At 35.0% G+C, this 21,844-nt stretch overlaps 1 protein-coding gene across 1 annotated transcript; it reads left to right on the top strand.

Moving 5' to 3' along the window:
• The first annotated feature begins 6,273 nt into the window (after positions 1-6,273).
• Positions 6,274-9,567, top strand: LOC132280014 (leucine-rich repeat extensin-like protein 4). The gene has a single exon (XM_059782116.1). It carries the CDS (start codon positions 6,647-6,649, stop codon positions 9,008-9,010), a length of 2,364 nt encoding a protein of 787 aa, XP_059638099.1. The 5' UTR covers positions 6,274-6,646; the 3' UTR covers positions 9,011-9,567.
• The last annotated feature ends 12,277 nt before the right edge of the window (positions 9,568-21,844 follow it).

Genomic DNA, 21,844 nt, shown 5'->3' with positions numbered 1-21,844 from the left:
ACTTTGAAAGGTAAAAAAAATACAGTTGGTTCTTTATTTTTTTATTCATTAATATAACAATTTTAATTTGTAAATTGGTCTAATTATCATGCTATATAGTTATGTTCAGGGATTTAACCAAAAATTATGTTCCGATGGATACAATGTAATAAATATTAAAAAAAATCTAATAAATTATAAAAAAAATGTAAATTTTTAAACGTTAAGAGGGTTGAGGAATGCCCCCGGGACCTAATTAGCTCCATCTATGGTTATGTTCATATCTCAAGGATATGATTTTTCTTTATTATTTGTAGTTTTTGCCTTATCTAGGTTTTACAAATCAATAAAAATAATTTTAAATTAGTTTTTTAGGGCAAATTGTATAAAAACCTCACCTACTTTCAATTTTTGGCAAGAAAAAACCCTAAAGAAAAAAGTTGACATAAAACCTCCTAACTATCTAATTTGTTGCAAAGTAATGTTATAATGGCTAAAATATCCCTTAATATAAATTTAATAAAATGGTACCCCTTAATATTAAATAAAAATTAATATTCATACAAATAATTCATTTGGCATAGTGCTGTCATAGAAAATTTTGATTTTATTTAATGGTGGGTATATAAAAAAATGAAAATACTTTAAAACAATTTTCTAAAATTTTTATTTTTCAAAAAAAAAAAAAAAAGAAAACCTAAAATTCAAATCATTTAAAATTAAACCCTGTTTTTTTTAAAAAAATTATATTAAAAGGAAATTTATTATTATAAAATCACTTTAATGGTGTAATTTTCAAACTTTAAGTTCAAATTTTAAATTATTAAGAAGGCATTAGAACCTAAAATGATTTTTTTATATTAAATTTATGTTAAGGGCATTTTTGTCATTATAATAGTAGTTTGCAACAAATTTGATAGTTATGGGAGTTTTATATCAACCTTTTATTTTAGAGGGTTTCTTGCCAAAATTTGAGTTTTTTATTTTTTATCCACAACTATGTTTTCAATTTTTTTTTTTTTTTATGGGAAATTGAAATTTGTGAAATTGAAGAAAATTATAAAAAAATTATTTTTATTTAATAAATTATCTCTTTTGAATGGAAAAAAAAAAAAAATTGCTATACGTAAATATATATATATATATATATATATATATATATTTGTTAATAAATTATCTATTTGACAAAACTCAAAAAATAAGTTATCTTTCTTAAATAAAATATTTTTTTTTATATAACCAAATCAATAATGAATTGCAATTGTAAAACGAGGAGTGTCAATATCCCCCAGCCCCATAGATCATAATCGAAGACTTTCCAACTGCATTTAAGCTTTGGTAATTAATTTTCAGGTGCATGAACGCCAAAAAGTCATCCCCACTCAGCAATACTTTTGCAGCGTGCATGGTATACGTGTTTTTTTTTTTTCTTTTTTTCTTTTTTCTTTTATTTTATTTTATTTTATTTTATTTACAAAGACAAAAAAATCGGCAAAACAAAGCAGATTGAATGACCCTCACCGGGTGGTCACTATTTAAGGTAAAAAAACAACGTTTTCATCAATTTCTTTAATTTATTTATTTTTATTTTTATTTTTTTAAAATTTTATTTATTTATTTACTTATTTGGTATTCATGTACTCCATATCACATAAGCTTATCTATTTCGTCCATCCTACCCCAATTATTATTATTATTGCATTGTAATCTGTCTTTCATCTCCTTGTATTATGGATCCCATAAAATGAAATTAACTACTTTTAGTAATCCGTTCGTCTCAACTCTCGAAGTATGATAGATGTATTTTCCTTTCTACTATTTTATTAAATTTACATGTCATGTATTTTAATTTTTAGGTTTTTTCTTTCTGAAACATTTTTCATATTTCTTTGACTATACATTTGGTGTGTAGGAATGGAATGAAATGCAAGTGGGAATGGAATGTGAATGGGAATGGAATGGACATTCTCATCCTATTATTATTTGGTTGTAAATATGAAATGTGTAGGAATGGAATCGTAATAGCCATTCTAGTGTTTGGTTGGATCAATTTAAAATTTAGAATGGAATAAATTTCTAATTGAATTTTTAAAAATATCCCTCTTAGTAACAAATAAATTAAATTAACAAAATGACATTCTCTAATAATTTTTTAAAAATAAATAGTGGCAGTGGTGGTGGTGGATGGTGGAAAGCGGTAGTAGTGTAGGTGATGGTGTTAGAAGGCGGCGGCGGTGATGGAAGGCAGTGGCAGTAGTGTGGTGGAAGGAGATAGTGGTGGTGGAAGACAGTGGAGGTAGTGGTGGTGGTGGTGGTGACGATGGTGGTGGTGGAAGGCAGTGGCGGCGCTAGTAGTGGTGGAAGGCGGTGGCCGTGGTGCGGCGGTGGTGATGGAAGGTGGCGGAAGGCGGTGAAAGACGGTGGCAGCGGTGGTGGAAGGCGGTGGTGATGATGGTAGTGGTAAAATGTGGTGATTGTGGTGGTGGTGGAAGGTTGTGGTGTAGGGCGGCGGCGGTGGTGGTAGTGGTGGTGAAAGGCTGTGGTGGAAGGTGGTGGTATAGGGTGGTGGCGGTGGCAGCAATGGTGATGGAAGGTGGTGAAAGGCAATTGCAGTGGTGGTGCTGGCGGTAGCGGTTGCGGTGGTTGAGGCAAACGGTGGCGATAGCGGTGGTGAAAGGCGATGGCAGTGGTGGTGGTGGAAAGTGGTGGTGGTGGTGAAAGACGGTAGTAGTGGTGGTGGTGAGTAAGGTGGATGTGGTTGCGGTGGAAGGTAATGGTGGTTTTTGAACTTGAAACATGAGGGTTTTTTGAGAAATTGATTTTTTAAAAAAAATTACTTGGGAATGGAATGGCCATTCCATAGGTTTTGTTGGGAAATGAATTTGCATTCCAATGGAATGGCCATTTACATTTTAAATTGTATACCAAACAAATGAATGTTTGGAATGGGCATTCCATTCAATTCCTGCATACCAAACATAGCATGAAAGTATTCAATAGAAATATAATAAACAACACGCATGATCGTGGTATGAATCTCTCATTATATTACCTAAAAATAGCTATAAATAAATATAAATTTAACATTAAGCTTTTGTATAATAATACTTTGGGTAAATTGAACTGAAAACCCCGGAGGTTTTGGTCAGTGCTATTCGACGGACGATCAATAACTTTTTTTACACTGACATGTTTCAAAAATATGCACGACACCCCTCTAGACATTTGGAAATATATGAAATTACCTTTTAACTCTTTGACTTTTCAACAACTCCATTTAAATCATGAAATTACAAATTTAACCTCATAATTAAATTTAATGGATCAAATTAACCTCTTCATCTTTTCTATACATATAGATATGGTTTATATATAATAATACTTATACCACTATAACTACCACTACAACATAAAATTAAAAAACAAAAAAGAAAATTATTATTATTTTTTAAACAACACCATAACCATCACCGCAACATAAAAATAAAAAATAAAAAAGAAAATTAATTTTTTTGTTTTTAAATAGCCATAATTGTATATCGCCATAACCACCACCACCACGCCTAAACACCACAATAAAATAAAAAAATAAAAAAATAAAAAATATCTATGGTTAACTCAAACTTATATGTGCCAAATGTCACAAGAACCACCACCAAAACACCCAGACTCTACCAGAACTACCACCACCATCACAACAGAAAAAATAAAATAAAATTTTGAAATACCTTTATAACCTAGACACCACCACAGCCACACCTAAAACACACCACAAAAACCCCCACCAGCCTAGAAAAAAAAAAAACAGCCATAGTCAACCAGACCAACCACAACAGGGGAAAAAAAAAAAAAAAAAAAAAAAAAGGCATGTTTGAGATTGGGAAGAGAGAGGTGGTGTTGGCAGCTAGGGTACTAAAATGAAAAAAAGAAAAGAAAAAGAGTTAATGATTATGGTAAGGAAAGAAGATTAATGATGAGAGTAATTTTGTCAATTAACATAATCGATAAATTATAAATTAATTGAATTAAATAATCAGGGCAAATATGATATTTGAAACCACATGAGTATCATTGTTAAAAAAGTCGTTGACACGTATCTGAGTGACATTGACCGAAATTTCAAGAAGTATTAATACAATTTACCCTAATACTTTTATGAAATTTATTAATTTCCAAAACACGTGGTCTCGAATTATTTTGCCATTGTACATGTTCTTATCTTGCTACTTGTGTTCGGTTATAGAGTGTAATAAGAGGCCCGAGTCACCTGTAGGGATGGTAATAGGGAAGGCGAGGCAGGGATCTCATTCCCCATCCCTATCCACGGTATTTTTTTTCATCCCCACTCTTATCCCCATTTAAAATTTCACTTTAATCCCCATACCTGCCCCCGCCCCTGCCCTCCATTCCCCATCCCCGCAATCCTCATCCCCATTTAATATACATTATAATTTTTTAACAAATAAATTTTCTTATTTTCAGAAATATGTTCATATATACTTAATATAGTTTAATAATATATTATAATATATAAGGGTATTTTAGAAAATGTGTACCCTAAAGGGGGTGGGGCGGGTTTACCCTATCCCCGTTTTCGTCGGATTTTCAAAAATTACTCCATCCCTGTTTGCATAAAAGGGGCTCAAAAATTGTCCTAAATAGGGTGGAGACTGTTGGGATGGAGAATTTACCATCCCTAGTCACCTGACAGTATAAAAGGAAAAAAAAAAAAAATCTAAATGTCAAATTAGTTAGGAAATTTACCAAAGTGTGCGCATGTAAAGTTTTTTATTAACTGTCTGACTTAAGTGGGAGAAAAAGAAGATAAAAGAAAAATATGGATAAAAAGAGTAGAAAAGAAAATATAGGAGGGTCTCCTAGTAAAAATATGGCAAGTGCGAGTCAGTGGTGATACAGTGCGAATTGACGCGTACGCGGACTCGCTGCACCCCAAAAAAAATGAAAGGTCGTCCCTCGGCGCCGACGATCTAGCCGTGCAATACGTGAAACGTGTGGGCCCATCACATACTAATTGTGGATGATGTCGCTTTCTTACATGGGGTCCACAAGTGTAGCTAAGATCAGACCCCATTTGTTCCTCAAAAAACTATGTCCCCATCACCATCATCATCGCCATGATCATCCTCATCATCATCATGTGTAGCCATAACATGCATGCATGCGTCGACTTACTTACTGACTTATCTCCAGACTCCAATAAATGCTGTTACGAATTGTTAGTGGAAAGGGACGTTTCTATTGATCCATTAATTAGGCCAATCTTTCTATATATATTTTAATTAAATGCCCCTTTTATTTTGTCAATTGCGTCAATAAAAATAAATTATGAGTGAAGCTCACTCGACTTGTTCTATAACTGTTTTCGTATTAATTTGATTAAGACCTAAACAAAAGGTTGGTTCCATTTAATTAAATAAGGGAATATTTATTTAGTAGTAATTTTAAAATTGATTTCTTTAAAAAAATTAATTCTCTGTGAAATGTCATTTAGAAATTGATTAGTAATCTAAATTACAAATGCACATGAAGGTGCAAACCCCTTTTCCAACAATTTTAATATATATATATATATATATATATATATATATATATTTGTTTTTAGCACTAAAATTTACTCAGATTAACCCTTAACATCAATATTTTTTAATATACATAATTTACATGTAAAATCTTTATTGGGATAACTTGGAAATAATTGCAATTGATATGACTTAGTTGTTGTCTCAGCCAATTCAATTATCCTAATGCATTCTATTTTAAAATAAATTAATTAATCAACTTTTATAAGTAAGCAATATATATACATTTCAATGAAAGTTTTCACACGCTAAAGAACAAGTTTTTATTTACAAGCATTTTTGCTGTGAATGTACAGAATACTTGTACAATAATGGCAGGTTTTTACATGTGTGTCTGTCCTGGACTTCATGCGCATATATATATATAGATAATATATATGTCACACTCTATGCATTTCAGTCATGCAATGATACAAACAAATCACAACCGTTTCAAAAATTAAAAGCAAAAGGAAATTGAGGATTTGTAAAATCTACCGGCAACCGGCCAGCCCAGTCTATCCGGCGTGGGTCAAATCGCCGGCGCTCTTCTCTCACCGTCGAGCCTTTAACAAGTTCACATCATTACAACTTTTAATTAATATACTTAAAGTAAAAATTTTAATTAATAATTAATAACTTTTTTTTAATTTATGCTAACCTTTAGCATAGGGAAGTTGAATGGGAAACGGATTCAAACAAAGAATAAAGTCGCCTTCTTTTTAGAGAGAGAAAATTGGAGAGTAAAAGGAATGATGAGAGAGAAAGTTAGAGAGAGAAAGAGAGAATCTGGTGGGCTTTGAGCTGTGATTTAGCTGTCTCTTTTCCTGCTTATTTCTCTCTCACTCGCACTCCCCCAAAATCCCTAGAAAATACCCCTTCTCTCTCCTCAAACACTACCCAATCGCAAAACCTATCTCCAAATTCTCTCTCTCTCTCTCTCTACATTTCTCTCCTCAGATCTCAGGCACTACACATCTCCCATTTTATTTATTTATTTATTTATTTCTCAACCTGAACTGAGAAAGTTGAAGAGTAGAGTGAAAACAAAAGAAAATTAGGGAAAGTAATCAGATGTTTCATGTGAGATGAAGAAGAAGACCACCACACACCATCTTTGTTTTAATCTTCTCTCTCTGCAATTCATTATCTTCTTGCTCTTCTACTCTGCTTCTGCTTATTCTGACCCCATTCACTTCTCCGGCAATGGCGGTCTCACAGACGCCGAAGCCATGTTCATCAAGCAGCGCCAGTTACTCTACTACAGAGACGAGTTCGGCGACAGAGGGGAGAACGTCACCGTCGACCCCTCTCTAGTCTTCGAAAACCCTAGACTCCGAAACGCCTACATTGCATTACAAGCTTGGAAGCAAGCGATTCTCTCCGATCCCCTCAATCTCACCGCCGATTGGGTCGGATCTGACGTGTGCAACTACAGCAACGTCTACTGTGCTCCCGCACTTGACAATGACAAGATCCGGACGGTTGCCGGCATCGATCTCAACCACGGCGACATCGCAGGATACCTCCCGGAGGAGCTCGGACTTCTCACGGATCTGGCATTGTTTCACATCAACTCGAATCGGTTTTGCGGTACAGTCCCACGGAAGTTCAAGGACTTGAGGCTCTTATTCGAATTAGATCTCAGCAACAACAGGTTCGCCGGAAAATTTCCGAGTGTTGTTCTTCAATTGCCGACCCTAAAGTTCTTAGATCTTCGATTCAATGAGTTCGAAGGAACCGTCCCTCGCGAGCTATTCGACAAGGACTTGGACGCCATCTTCATCAACCATAATCGATTTGTTTTCGATTTGCCGGACAATTTCGGAAACTCGCCGGTCTCCGTTATCGTTCTGGCCAACAACAAGTTCCACGGATGTGTGCCCGCGAGCTTGGGCAACATGTCGGACACCTTGAACGAGATCATTTTCATGAACAATGGGTTCAGATCTTGTCTACCGGAGGAGATTGGGTTGCTGAAAAACCTAACGGTGTTCGATGTGAGCTTCAACCAGCTGATGGGGCCGTTGCCGGAGACGATCGGAGATATGCTGAGCTTGGAGCAGCTGAATGTGGCTCACAACATGCTTTCGGGGAGTATTCCAGAGAGTATATGTAAGCTTCCGAGTCTGCAGAACTTTACTTATTCGTATAATTTCTTTACTGGCGAGCCTCCGGTGTGCTTGAGATTGCCGGATTTCAATGATCGACGAAATTGTTTGCCGGCACGGCCGGCGCAGCGGTCCGCCGCGCAGTGTAGGGCGTTCAAGCCCGCTCATTGTGGTTCGTTTAGGTGTACTCCGTTTGTTCCTTCCTTACCGACTCCTCCTCCACCTTCTCCTCCAATGCCGGTGCCATCTCCACCGGTTCTCCCATCTTCTCCTCCGCCACCAATAGTTTCACCTCCTCCACCACCTGTTTTGACGCCTCCTTCCCTATCACCGCCACCACCTCCTCCACCAATTTACTCTCCACCGCCTCCTCCACCGTCACCTCCGCCACCGGTTTATTCACCACCTCCACCTCCACCTTCCCCTCCACCACCTGTTTACTTGCCACCTCCTCCACCTCCGCCTCCGCCTCCGCCCCCACCCCCGCCGCCTGTTTACTTACCTCCACCTCCACCCCCGCCATCTCCTCCTCCGCCTTCTCCTCCCCCACCGTCTCCTCCACCACCTTCTCCACCTCCACCATCTCCTCCCCCGCCTTCTGTGTCGCCTCCGCCACCATCTCCACCACCACCCTCAATGTCACCTCCCCCACCTTCTCCACCACCACCCTCGCCTTTACCTTATTGTGTACGCTCCCCACCACCGCCGCCACCAAATTCACCGCCACCTCCTGCACCCCTGCATTCTCCACCACCTCCAATTCCCTACTATTATAATTCTCCACCTCCGCCGCAGCACTCACCACCACCGCCTCCACCACACTCACCGCCACCGCCTCCTGCTTATGTCTATTCATCACCACCGCCCCCTCCAATCCATTCACCACCTCCTCCAATCAATTCACCTCCACCACCGTCACCACCTCCTTGTATAGAACCACCACCACCTCCATCTCCTCCGCCATGTATAGAGTACTCACCACCCCCACCTCCATCTCCTCCACCATGTATAGAGTACTCACCACCCCCACCCCCACCATCACCAACACCGCCACCGCCAATTCATTATTTGCCGCCACCATCACCATCACCTCCACCACCACCAATTCAATACCATTCTCCACCCCCCCCTGTACAATATAATTCTCCACCTCCACCCTCACCGCCAATTCATTACCACTCTCCACCCCCACCATCACCACCACCTCCGATCCCATGTGAAAACCCCCCACCACCACCATCTGCCTCCCCACCGCCTCCTCCAGCACCCGTGTACGAAGGGCCACTACCACCAATCTTTGGGGTTTCATATGCTTCTCCTCCGCCACCTCCCTTCTATTGATTCTTTTGAGAATTTTCCTCTTAACCTTTCCTCCCAACACAAACAAAATCTACAATTACATTAACGGGAATTGCTTCCATTTCCTCATCTTTTACTTCTCTATTGTCCACTTATCTTTCTTTTGTGATGATTCTCATCACCAGAAGAGTTCCAAAGCATCTGTGTCGGCAATGTACTACTATGCGTATCAATTCGTCCAAGAAACAGAGAAGTGATGAAGATTGAGAGATCGAGAGAGGAGGTAAGAGGAGAAAGCCTCTCTCAAATATTTATTTGAATTGTTATGGATAATTTGAGTTGGAGAAATAAAAATTGGCAGAGAAAAGAGTAGGTTGCAGAGAAGTGTATGTATAGCGAACCATAAACAGGGCTAGAAGGCAGTAGTGTAGCACTTCTTGCTGCTCCTGCTGATTCTGGTTCGTGGGGGTTTTATTGTTATTATCTCTTTTATATCATACTTTTGTATCTTCTTTCGATTTCTGGAATTTATAGTATAATCTTGAACATTTTACTTGTATTCATTTTAAGAATTCAGTTCACTCAGTTCTATTCTTGTCTGTCCCATTTCCTTTCATGATGGTGAGCTTGTACAGGTCTAGTTATGGTACTACTCATTTGTGTGTTGTGTTGGTGTGGATTATATTTTCAATCTTTAGACGTCAAGGTTTATTCTATCGATTACACAAAATTTGTATGGAAATTTTCATGATATTTGGCAGGTTTAACCAGTACTTTATACTCTTGGGTACCATGTGGTTGAGGATCATAATCCTTGAACAAATTTCTGTTCTTGATGGTTGACATGGAAGAACTAATTGTCAGCTTACTGTATGTTCATAGTATTTGAAATTTTTAAGGAGAGGTACATTTAATGTATTGACAGAACTGAGTCTCTGAGGTATATACTTTAAAACATCTATCCTCAAACGTTCCAAAAAAGAAGATGCTAAAATAATTTGGGGTGAGGAATGAACAATCAAGTAAATGGGAACTTGGGACAGAGTACTAAATTGAGGATTAGTTTGTTTGCTTCAGTCACACTTCTTCCATTGGAACTTGGAATATTGTACTCCCTCCTCATTTGAGTTTAGAATTGTTGTTGTCAGGCTTGAAAATTCTTACAGATTGTTCTTCCTGAATCTCATTCTGCATAGGATGTAGCATGTCCTTGCACAGGCTATAATTGGTTGACTATTGTTTGTAGCATTTGAAATCCCCAAAAGCTGATTGTTAAGTGCTTCATTGCTGTTATGCTATGAATGTGAATTACCTTCGTATTTAAGCGCCTGTTGGAGCGTGGCTTCACAATGAACTCCACCACCATCTTTGAGTAAACATCTCCCTCACTGACATTAGAGCTGCCACAAAACAACCAGAAGTGCCGCCGTGGCACAGCCACGGCTCGGCCATTTGTCACCCCAAAATCTCCATAACACGTCCCTACCTACACGACATAGCCACATTCCTCCCGGCATCAACACATGTCCACCGACTCCTCCTCCAGTGCCATAACTACTCGAAGAAAAGGAAAATTATGCAGGTGTATTGTGCATTCCCTGTCTGTTAGTGGCAAACAAACAAAAAACACTGCGATCCGTATGGGCCATATGTATAGGCCACCGAAAGTCAGAACACTCCCTCTGTGGCATAAACATTTTTCCAGAGAGGGGGGCTTGAAATGGAGGCCACAATGTCCTCCTACAAATAACTTTTGAAAAAAAAATGGCCTCCTACAAAGGCCATAAAAGTCCATCTGGACTAATGTGAAAAAGCGCAACTTGACTGGCTTTCACTGGAATCAGAAACAGTTTTATCCCATCACATGCAACTATAATCCTTCTATTACGCATGTGAGAAACTGACAACCCCTATCCTCGTGTCCATTTGTTTCTGTTCTGCATTAGTCATTTTCTGTCGGCAAATTCATATTCCATTTTGTTTGGGATGAAAAGCAATTCCAACGGTTAATCTTTCCAACGGATATATTTAATTAGCTTCCAAAATTGACAAGTTTTTTCTATAAGACAAAATGTTTTAATCTCCTTTTTTTGAATATCAAAATCTGATTTCTAAGACCTACTTGATAAAATGGAATTCATGCATGTCCTAAAATTTGAAACTCAAAATAGAGTTACCTCATCTCTACTATACTATTCTCCTATACCAGTTTCAAGACATACTCACAAAGTTTGATTAGGGAATGATGAGATTAAATTTCACGGCTTATATTTTACTCCGTATATAGTTGTCACTCATACTTCTTCCCTTACTATTCTCTGCGTTTCCAAAACGTTCTCAACCCTTGACAATAATACTAGATTAAGATGGAGTGATTAAACTTATTGTCTATAATGGCGAGATTAGTGGGATTTTAGTACTTTTTTACTCGTTGGTTAGCATGTGCTGGTTCTCACTAATACTATTATTAAACTCATAGTCATAGAGTAAACCAAGTCTTCTGTACTTGTTTATTTCTATAATTGAGAAAAATTGTCATTTGTGATTAACTTGTAATGCCAAATTAGACTTGGTCCAGTATCTTATCAAAGAGAGTAATATTAAAAATTCAAAAACCAGAATTGGTCCAATCTTAGCAATTACTAATTAGAGAAGAATATTAAAAAAAAAAGCCAAATCAGAATTGGTCCAGGATCTTAGAAAGAGAAGAATATTTAAATAGGACGTTATAATGGTGCAAGCCTGCAACTGAATGTCCTCTACCACTGGGACCAAAAAATATATGCCCTCTCCATCAAGCCAAGCCGGTGAAAAATAACATTATTAGGTTTTTCATGGTGAACCGTTCCATAAAACTCTATAATAATAGTCATCAAAATAACAGTATTGATGATATACAGAAACACGCCTATATATATATATATATATATATATAGGTGTGTGTATATATATATATTTATATACATATAGATTATGTAATATATATGTGCACATATGTTTGTGTTTATCTGTATATATTCCTTTTTATTCAGCATTGATGTGAATGTTCTGCAATACGGAGAAACCATAGGAGAACCATGCCTGTATATATATATATATATTGTTATATATGTATATAGATTATGTAATGGTGTAATACATTTTTGCAGATATGTTTGTGTTTATCTGTATATATTCCCTTTTTATTCAGATATGATAGTGAATGTTCCTGCAATAAGGAGAACCCATAGGATAGAAAGGAGTGGTTGAATTCCCTTACATAATGGACAGCATTAGGGTCCTTTTCCCAACTCAAAACTTAGCACATGCCATTAGATTCTTATACATGTCACAAATTTAAATACGAAAATATAATATTTAATTTATTTGTGTAATTTTCAATTAAAAGTATTAGATTGAAAAATAAAAATAAAAAATAAAAAATAACTTGGTTGTCATATCCTACTCTTGCAAATGATGAGATGGTGGTAAAACCCACCAAGAGAAAGTGATGTAGTTGAATGGGCCCAATATACATTAAACTCACATGGGCTGTTAGGGCTTTTCTCACATCACATATCGTGTAGATTCGGTTGTAATGAGAGAGTTAGTTGACTAGCTTTCAAGCCTTTAAAGTGTAAACATAACTAACAGCATTAATTTAAAGGGCTCGCATGACAGCCTGTGTGAGTATTCAAAACCCTATTAATGGCATCTCATAAAAAGTGATACCCACAAACAGACCCCTTTGTTAGTACTCTCATATAAAAACCATAAGATATCACAGGCTCTACCAAATAAATACTCTTGAATTCTCCTCAACAGCCAACTCAAGAGTTTCTTATGGTTATCTGCTAATCAAAAGTTATTTAAAAATTAACGAATGTGCACAGAGGAGAAAAATACATACATACAAATACAACATACATATACATATAAAAATATGTACACGTTGATGACAAGCTGAAAAATATTGCTTTTAGTGAAGGCGGTTTGATTCTTTATGGATGGGTGGGAGGAGAGAGAGGTAATCAATCATTTTTATTAATTTTATAAAATTTATCTACTGGAGTTTAATCATAAATTAATCTGCATTGTTAACTATATTGCTAATGATAAAATGTATTTATAAAATCGCAAAAATAATTGGACGGCATTGTTAACTATTGCACATTAATTTGCGTTATCATAGGCACTGTTTTGATAAATATTGAGTTTAATCATAAGTTAAGTGTTAGATTATTAAACCGGTCTTGGACACGGAGTGATTGATGTGGTTTTGGACTATAATTTTGTCTGTTACAATTCTTTGCCACCATCAAAATCAAATGATAGAAATAGTCAATGTGGTTTTGGACTATAATTTACATGGTCTACCTATAAATCAATATGTCGCCCTGGTAACATATTTGCAGGACGCTATGCCTCGCGAGTAAGGATTCTGATTGGCATCGGCATGTTAGTATAGTTCTAAAGTCCTTTAAAGTTTTTTTTTTCCCGAAAAGTCCTTCAGAGTTTTTTTTTTAGGTAAATAAAAGTCCTTCAGAGTTGTTTATGGAGTGTTATAGAGAGAATTGGAAATTTTAAAATATTTAAAAAACTTGTAAAGAAATAGAGAATATTATAGATGACTAAGCATTTTGTTACTTTGTATAGAATGTTGTTTAGTGAAGGTCCGTAAAATGCCTATAAATATAGTAATAGAGTTCTTTTTAATCAACTCGTTGTTATAGTAATGGTGGTAATCTCTTTGATACATGCTGAGTCTTAAAGAGAGAAATAGAGATATTTTCACATAAAAATGCCTATAAATAGCGTAATAGAGTCATTTGTAATCAACTCGTTATAGTGAGCAACCATTAGTTGGTAATTTCTTTAATTTTTAATACATGCTGAGTCCTAAAGAGGGAAATAGAAACGTTTATATTTTCACAATGATATTGAGTAGCTTCTAGTTAGAGTTCCAAATTCTAATATATGAACGTGAAAGTATTAAATTTTATATGTATCCAATTTTCATTTATGTATAAATAACCGTACAAAAATGAAAAATTTATTAGAAAATTATTGTAGATTTGACTCGTTTTAAATCGCATTGTCGCTATTCATAAAATTCAAAAAATTTATCTATTTAGAATTCTATATATATATATAGTGCTTCTATCTGCTCTAGCCAAAAATAAATACGAATGAAAAAAAAAAAAAAATTGAATTTTCATGTGACCAGGTCACGAGAGTAATAAATTTGTGAATTACTTAAAAAGAATACCATATGAATGAATAAAATCAGTATGGGGTTGTGTCTAAGGGTGAAGAAAACAGACATTCTACCAGTAGACTACCACGAAAGCAAAACAACAATCTGGGCCTAAATTAGATTAAAAAAAAATGTGGGCCTAAAATAGAGCCCAAAGCTTCTGAGTTCATCAGACTGGGTTTACTCACGGACCATTTAACCCCTAATGCGCTCATTTTATACAAGAAGATTGTATTAGCGTTACATTAACTTCACTAGTTCACAATGGGCTTGCCCTAAATTAGCTCACACAACTGTAACTGCTTAATCAATCCTCAATCACAAAAATCTTTAATACATGTTTCGTAAGGGATACCAGATGGAAAGGAAATGGAGGGAAGAGAATCCAGGGAACAAGGGAGAGGAAGAAAGAGAAGAATATGGAAATGGAGGAGGGAAGTACAATGATCAAATCATTCAATAACATACCATTCCTTTCTTTCTTCATTTCCTTTCATTTCAATATTTTCTTTTAATTATTTTTTTCATTAATAAGAAGTCACGGAAATGGAGGGAAGAGAATCCAGGGAACAAGGGAGAGGAAAAAAGAGAAGAATATGGAAATGGAGGAGGGAAGTACAATGATCAAATCATTCAATAACATACCATTCCTTTCTTTCTTCATTTCCTTTCATTTCAATATTTCTTTTAATTATTTTTTTCATTAACAAGAAGTCACGCATTCTTTTTAGAAGTAAACGAGACACTACTAAATTACAGTTTTATATATTTCATTTCAATTAAAAACACAATAAAATACCTATTCAATTATTTATTTAGAAGTAAACGAGACACTACTAAATTACAGTTTTATATATTTCATTTCAATTAAAAACACAATAAAATACCTATTCAATTATTTATTTATATTCAGAGCAAAAAAGTGACTTAATGTTGATTTAAAATTTCAAAGCATAATCTTTTCAATAAATAAAATAAAATAAAATAAAAGCCCAACGGTGCTGAATTGACCTTAATGGATAGAAATCAGTTTTCTTTTCTCGGATTATTATAATCATCAAGGAGGAAGCATGTGTTATCACTCATCACATGATCTGAACGTTGTTAAAGAAGACGCTTTTTGACTACACTTGCCCGAAAGTATCAAGTCAATAATAATACAAATATTCCATCTTAATTTGCGTTTCTTGTTTGGCTGAGATATGAGTCTCCACTTGAAACCAAAGAGGATTAAGGAGAATATTCTCCGATTCTTCTAAAGATTGTCTGATCAATTTCGTGTATTTGTGCATATATAGTATAAAAAAAAATTAAAAAAAATAAACATCGTGACTTGACTTTGTTCTGTCAATTTTTTTTTTTTTTTCAAAAATTGGATAATGTAGAATAAACCTATCAAGGTATTTACTTTACAAACACCAATAATTATGTACATACAAGAATCACATTTTGGGAACTTTGAAAAGGAAAAAAAATTCATTGCAACTATAACATCGTGTAACGAGAGCATTTGGACATATATTACACATGTCGATAATAAATTGTTAGATGCACACCTTACATGACACAACAAGCTCATATTAAGAAAAGTTTTTTTTTTATTATTATTATTATATTTTTGATTAAGTAGGAATTCACACACATTTCACGAACTTTTTTCATTTTGGAATCTATAGGCCTTAATATTTGGGCCGTTTGATTACCTAAAAAAATGACTAAGCAAACCTAAGCCCTTTATCTGTTAACAGCACATGCCTGATCTGCTCCTTCTAAAGGCCATCTCCAAATTCTTTTCTCTTGGTTGAAGTATATGTACAAGTTCACACCCATCTATTATAAAAACTCCACCATTTTAATTAAAATAAAATTGTGCATGAATCATGGCACAATGGATAGTTAACTGAGTGATAACATGACTGTCATGTTTGGAGCACCAATTGGTTGAATATTTAATTCAAACTTTCAATTATAATTTTAAATAATTTTTTAATTTAACATCATTTAATGGTCCTTTAACATAATAGCAAGGTCAATTTTATCGTTTCACAGCCAAGTTAAAAGGTCTCGGTCACATATATGGGGCAACTTAATTTTTTATTTTTTTTTTATTTTTTTTTATTTTTTATTTTTTTTTAGTTCAATTCAGGGAGTTTTTAATTCTATTTGGAGTTTTATGCACAATTTTAAAAGTATAAAAGGAATTTTGTGGTTTTAACCCAATTTTAAAACTTAAAGTTGTAGGGTTAAATTCATATGTTCGAGGGGGAAAAGTAAAATAAAAAAAAGTGATAATCACCTTCTTATCCAAATGGTAAACCGATTATTCTCTACCAGAATTTAGATGTCATAAGTGAGGGTTAATGTTTGAAATATTCTTGTCATTAATTCTTCCATGTCGTGTTAACACGAACATAAATTAAATTTATTATTTAATAGATCTAACTTAGAATATCAAACTTTTTTGTTTTTGTTTTTTTTTGTGTATATATAGGAAATCAAATTCACTTGAGCTTCAATGTGTTGAATAGCTTCCAAAATGTCTCAAATCACTCTAGCAACCTAAACTTGCTTTCGGTGATTAATAAAATTCTTGGTTGTTGTCAAAACTCTGTAACACTTTGTTGACTTGAAGTTGACAAAAGTATAATTTGGGCTCGTTTCATGATGCAATTGTCCGTAAGGCTCCTAAATACTAGCAACACTTTTGTCAATTTTAACTTTTCTTTTTGATCATTTCATTCAAGGACAAAGGTCATATTATGTGGTGAAAAGGGCATGATACAATTATTTTGCATATAAACGGGGCCCATTCAAGAAGCAAATCATTTGCAAAACTGGCACAACAAACAAAAAGCATTCATCTTTCTCTTTTTACCAGCAACACTAGTAGTTCTATTATTACTTTGTTGCTATAGTTATTACCTGTAGTAGGTAATGGTAATTGCTAAGCTATCTCATCATTAATCATAATGCAACGTGACACTAGATAATTATAGGTGTGGCAAAAGATTCAATCACGGAAATCCATGTCCATTACTTTTGTTTAAACAAATCTTTTTGTCATTATTACGAGAGTAATGCTTTTCAGAGGATTTTTTAGGAATAAATATAGGATGGACGTGCCACATCATAAGTATTCTCATTCAATTAAATGTAACATATTATCTTTGCGCTACAAAGATACATACTTTTTGGGACAAAGAAAATATTACATAGTATTCGTTATTAGTAATTTTATAAATAAATAGGTTACTCAGTAGCATAGCAGCATTGAAAGAGATTTGAAAGATAAATCCTTGAGATATCATTTTCAAATCACACCCCTGACTTGAATGGTTAATGGTGCGTGTAGGGGTAAGCAAATAATCCGTTAATCCGGTCTGAACCAATCCGATCAGTGTGATTTGGGATTTTCAGATCTCATGGTTCAGTAATGATTTAGAAAAATAACAATTTACTATTCGCGGTTCGGTTAACAGATTGAGCCCTGAAAGAACCAATCCGAATCGAACCGATCCGAACCATTGCCTAAATAATATATATATATATATATACACATATATACATACATACATACAATATACAATATTGAATATACTTACTGTATTTCTATTTTTTTTATTCATTATTTTATTTGGATAATTTATATTGCCTATTATTAAGTATATAATTTACAAATATATTGCTGTTATTTGGTATATGATTTACAAATTTTATTGCTATTACTGTTAGCATGTTACCTGGTATATGATTTACAAATCTAATTTATTTTTTTAGTTTTAATTACTAATTTGAGATTTTAATGGGTCATAAAGTCTAATTATATTGGGCTATTTGAAAAGTCCAATCCACCTAAACCGATCTGATCCGTTATTTCACGGATCGGTTTAGTTCGGATTGAAGGTCCTCACGGATCAATTCGGTTCAAATTTCTCCAATCCGTGAGGACTGGTTTGGATTGAACTTTACCCCAAACCGAACCGATCCGATGGGTGATCACCCCTAGGTGTGTGTGTTGTGGGGTCGATACACTTACTGTAAGGGAAAAAAAAAATTACTTTTTTTGAAATGATGTATTGTCATTAGTTGGGTGTACCAATGACTTAATATGCGGCATGCCTAGTATATTCAATATGAACTTTCCTTATTTAATTATTGGATTGAAAGATGTATTAAATAACTCATTTACTTTTTACATATCTCAAAAACTGTTCAATTAAATGAAAAGAGTTTGTGGCTCATCTCAAACAAAAGTTTTGGATCAAATCCGAATGTTGGTGTAAGACCTAAAAAGATACCAAAATAATAATAATAAAATATATAAAATTTTGGTATGACTTCCGCAAAAAAAGCCCCTCTACAACCTGTTGAAATACAAAAAAAGATGCAATGGCCTCACTGGACCTTAAAAATAACATATCATGTCCCAACGCACAATACAATTATTATATCACATTCCTAAAATGATTACATACATATAAAAAATCCCCTTCCTCCCTCATCCAAATAAGGAACACACCTTAGTTACATCAAATTACCGTCCATAAAATGTAGCTAAAATTTAAAAGTCCATAACTTATAACATTATAATGATTAAACTAAAGTTTCACAAAATAGTTAAGATTACATTTACAAAATATTAGAATTCTAATACAAAAGATAGCAAAATAAAATAGATTTTCAATCTTGTCTAAACTTGTGGTGGATCGTTATCCGCCACCTCTTTTCCGTATTCTGAAAAATGTTAAAAATAATGGGGTGAGCATAAACTCAGTAGGAAGTGTCTAAGACACACTTCTTATGTCCCTGTGAATTTCACACAAAGAATGAGCAAAAAGGAACGGGGTCATACCATGGGGAATACATATTCTCAACCACAGCAATAAGTATCTAGCAAATGTCAACAAATCACAAATTTTCCTAAAATGTCATGAAGTGCAATGTTATGTGTGATTCCCTCGGATTTCCGGATGCGGGTTGGCCAGGCCCATGCCCGAACACCCGAGGATATAAAAAACAATTAGCAATAAACGAACACAGAATACAATTAAGATAAACATGAATAAATAAAATTGCTGAAAAGAAACTAAAATGATAATCCAGAAATTGAAACCTCAGAATAAATTTTATAAATAAGAAACTATTCCGATACATTTAACTTCTCTATTTCTAATACAACTCGGGAATCCATCTAGTGGACCCCTAATAAAAAATTCAACACTGAAACAACAACTGAAGAAAATCCAATGTTAAACTATGAAGAAAACTCCTACGTCGTCGGAAGAATGAGTAACCGTCTCTACTCAGCACGAACAAGCTCTAAGACCTGAAACTGTCCGTTACTTGAAAAATAATAGTGGGTCAGGCCCACGAACAAGTTCTATCCTAACTACAATCCAAACAGAGACCCAATACGCGGATACATCCTAGATGTCTCAACCATATCTATAAAGTCCGTAAATAATTATATATATCCACATTACAGGACTCTCACTGGACTATGATGAGGGTCTCAACCTGAATAAAATGCAACATGCAAAATGCACCTAAGTGGGCATGACTACCTAAGCCTAACAGGGTATACCTCAACGAACATAGCCAGCTACGCATCCTACTACATATATGCTCCCTAACCATCGACTGTGAGACTCAAGTTCATATCGCGGTATCATAATTATATATATAAATTCTATCCAAATACAATGTTGTGCCGGTTAACTGTTCGTCGCCAACAGAAATATAAATAACCATCCAATATGTCGTTCAACTATTTTAGTTGACAGGACATAAAACTATGTAGGATTTAAATGTTTTAGTTAATCCATTCCGTATGTATGAATGGGTATGAATTAGCGTTTTGATCTAATCCGTCCCTCCATATGCCACCGTCCTATACTGGTGCATATAATGCATATGATCCGTAAATGATGCGACACTTTAAACAGTACATCAAATAAAATCCACATAATCCATATAGTTGATAAAAACAGAATTGAAACAGTTCATCAACTAAAAATCAATAATAATATCCATGTAATTGACGAGACAAAGTTTAATCGTTCGTCAATTTAAAATCCAGAATCCATCCATGTAATTGGAGAGACAAAATTTAATAGTCCATCAATTCAAAATCTAGTAAACATCTATGTAATTGACAGAATATAATTTACTAATTCTTCAATTAAAAACCAGACCAACCTCCATGTAATTGACAGAAAATATGTAATTAATTCTTCAATTAAATCTAGGAGAAATATAACAAAATCTAATATGTATAAGACCCTATTATGCATTCAAAACAACTTTAAAAATCATACTCCAGTTATTTAGGTTGCTAAAATAAATGTACGCATTAAATACTGTACATCTATCAATCGTGTGTGACATCGCTTGAAACTTCCACACTGTGAATACCATTAGCATATAGAGATAAATTATGCACTGTGGGTTCAATTACAGCATAATATCATGTTTAGGGTCCATGCTACAATCCGTTAAAATTTTAAAACAAGATTACACAATTCAGTCCTTCCTATTCGTTAAAGCGTGCAAGGTTGCTTATTTGTATACTGTTTATTCCATTTGCTCTACGGATCAAATTATGCAATTAGAGAGTTTAAAATCCCTTGAAATTACTTTTAAAATTCTCAGTCCAGTCCTTGAAACAATTCAGAATCCCAAACACGCCCAAAACAGTGCCCAAACAGTTCCGGAACGCAACCAAACGAGGCCAAAACAAGGGAGCCTGCTTTCTAAACAACAGAGTAGGCTCTTAGCATCATGGAGCCGGTTCCATAGCCCTTGGAGCTGGCTCTATGAAGAGGGGAGCCGACTCCCAACCTCCTGGAGCTGGCTCTTTCCCTCCATGAGAGCGCTGCTCGGCTTCCTTCTCCGTTTCCGACCATCTGTTTTGTCTCTGGCCTTTTCCTATCCTTTCGTTCTTCCTTAAAACTAATCTCAACAGTCTAGTATATATCCAGTAGCATCCCAATGATTTGTTTCGACAGTTGGAATTAATTACGGTGACTTAAAACTGCTACCGATTCATTACACGTTAACATAAAACTTGAACTTCAATTTGTAAGTATAGTTACAGATTACAACAAAACTCATATAGTCTCTTAATTTAATGTAAACTAAGCATGCAAGATTCAGTTATCGTTTAATTAAACCCTAGAGACCATCTAGGTATGCACAGAACAAAGGCCAACAGGAGAGAGAAAAAAAGAACTTGCATTTTAAGGTTTCGGTGTGAAACCTTTAACTGTCTTCTTCCTAGATTTTCCGGCGACCTTAGTTGCCATTGAACCTCCTCTGCCACTCTTGGTTTAACCCACGAGCCAGCCCCTGTTCCTCTTCTTCCTTGGTTCAGCCTTCTGGCCTGAATCTAGCTTTCTTTCCTCTCAGTTTCCCTCTGTTTCTTTCTCTGTTCCTCTATATAACAATGTATGTGCATAGGGTTTTTCCAACCCTTTTGAAGACGTAAAACAGTGTATTTTTAGGCACTAATAAAAACCTAGGTTCAATTCTAATCAGAGATGAAAAACCTAATTAACTCCTAGTCCAGTCGGCGTGAGACATAAAAGACTAAAACCCTATTCTAACATTAGAATTAAACACTAATAATTAAATCTAATTAA

The sequence above is a fragment of the Cornus florida genome, unplaced genomic scaffold (assembly GCF_030987335.1).
Source record: "Cornus florida cultivar Cherokee Brave unplaced genomic scaffold, ASM3098733v1 CherokeeBrave_3.0.0_Hap2_Chr10, whole genome shotgun sequence".
Classification (NCBI taxonomy): domain Eukaryota; kingdom Viridiplantae; phylum Streptophyta; class Magnoliopsida; order Cornales; family Cornaceae; genus Cornus; species Cornus florida.
The sequence above is the reverse complement of the archived record's forward strand: the minus strand, read 5'-3'. Positions and strand labels throughout refer to the sequence as shown.

Bases quoted from the DNA above. Each gene is read 5' to 3' on its own strand.
- LOC132280014 (XM_059782116.1), top strand. From the start codon at position 6,647: ATGAAGAAGAAGACCACCACACACCATCTTTGTTTTAATCTTCTCTCT.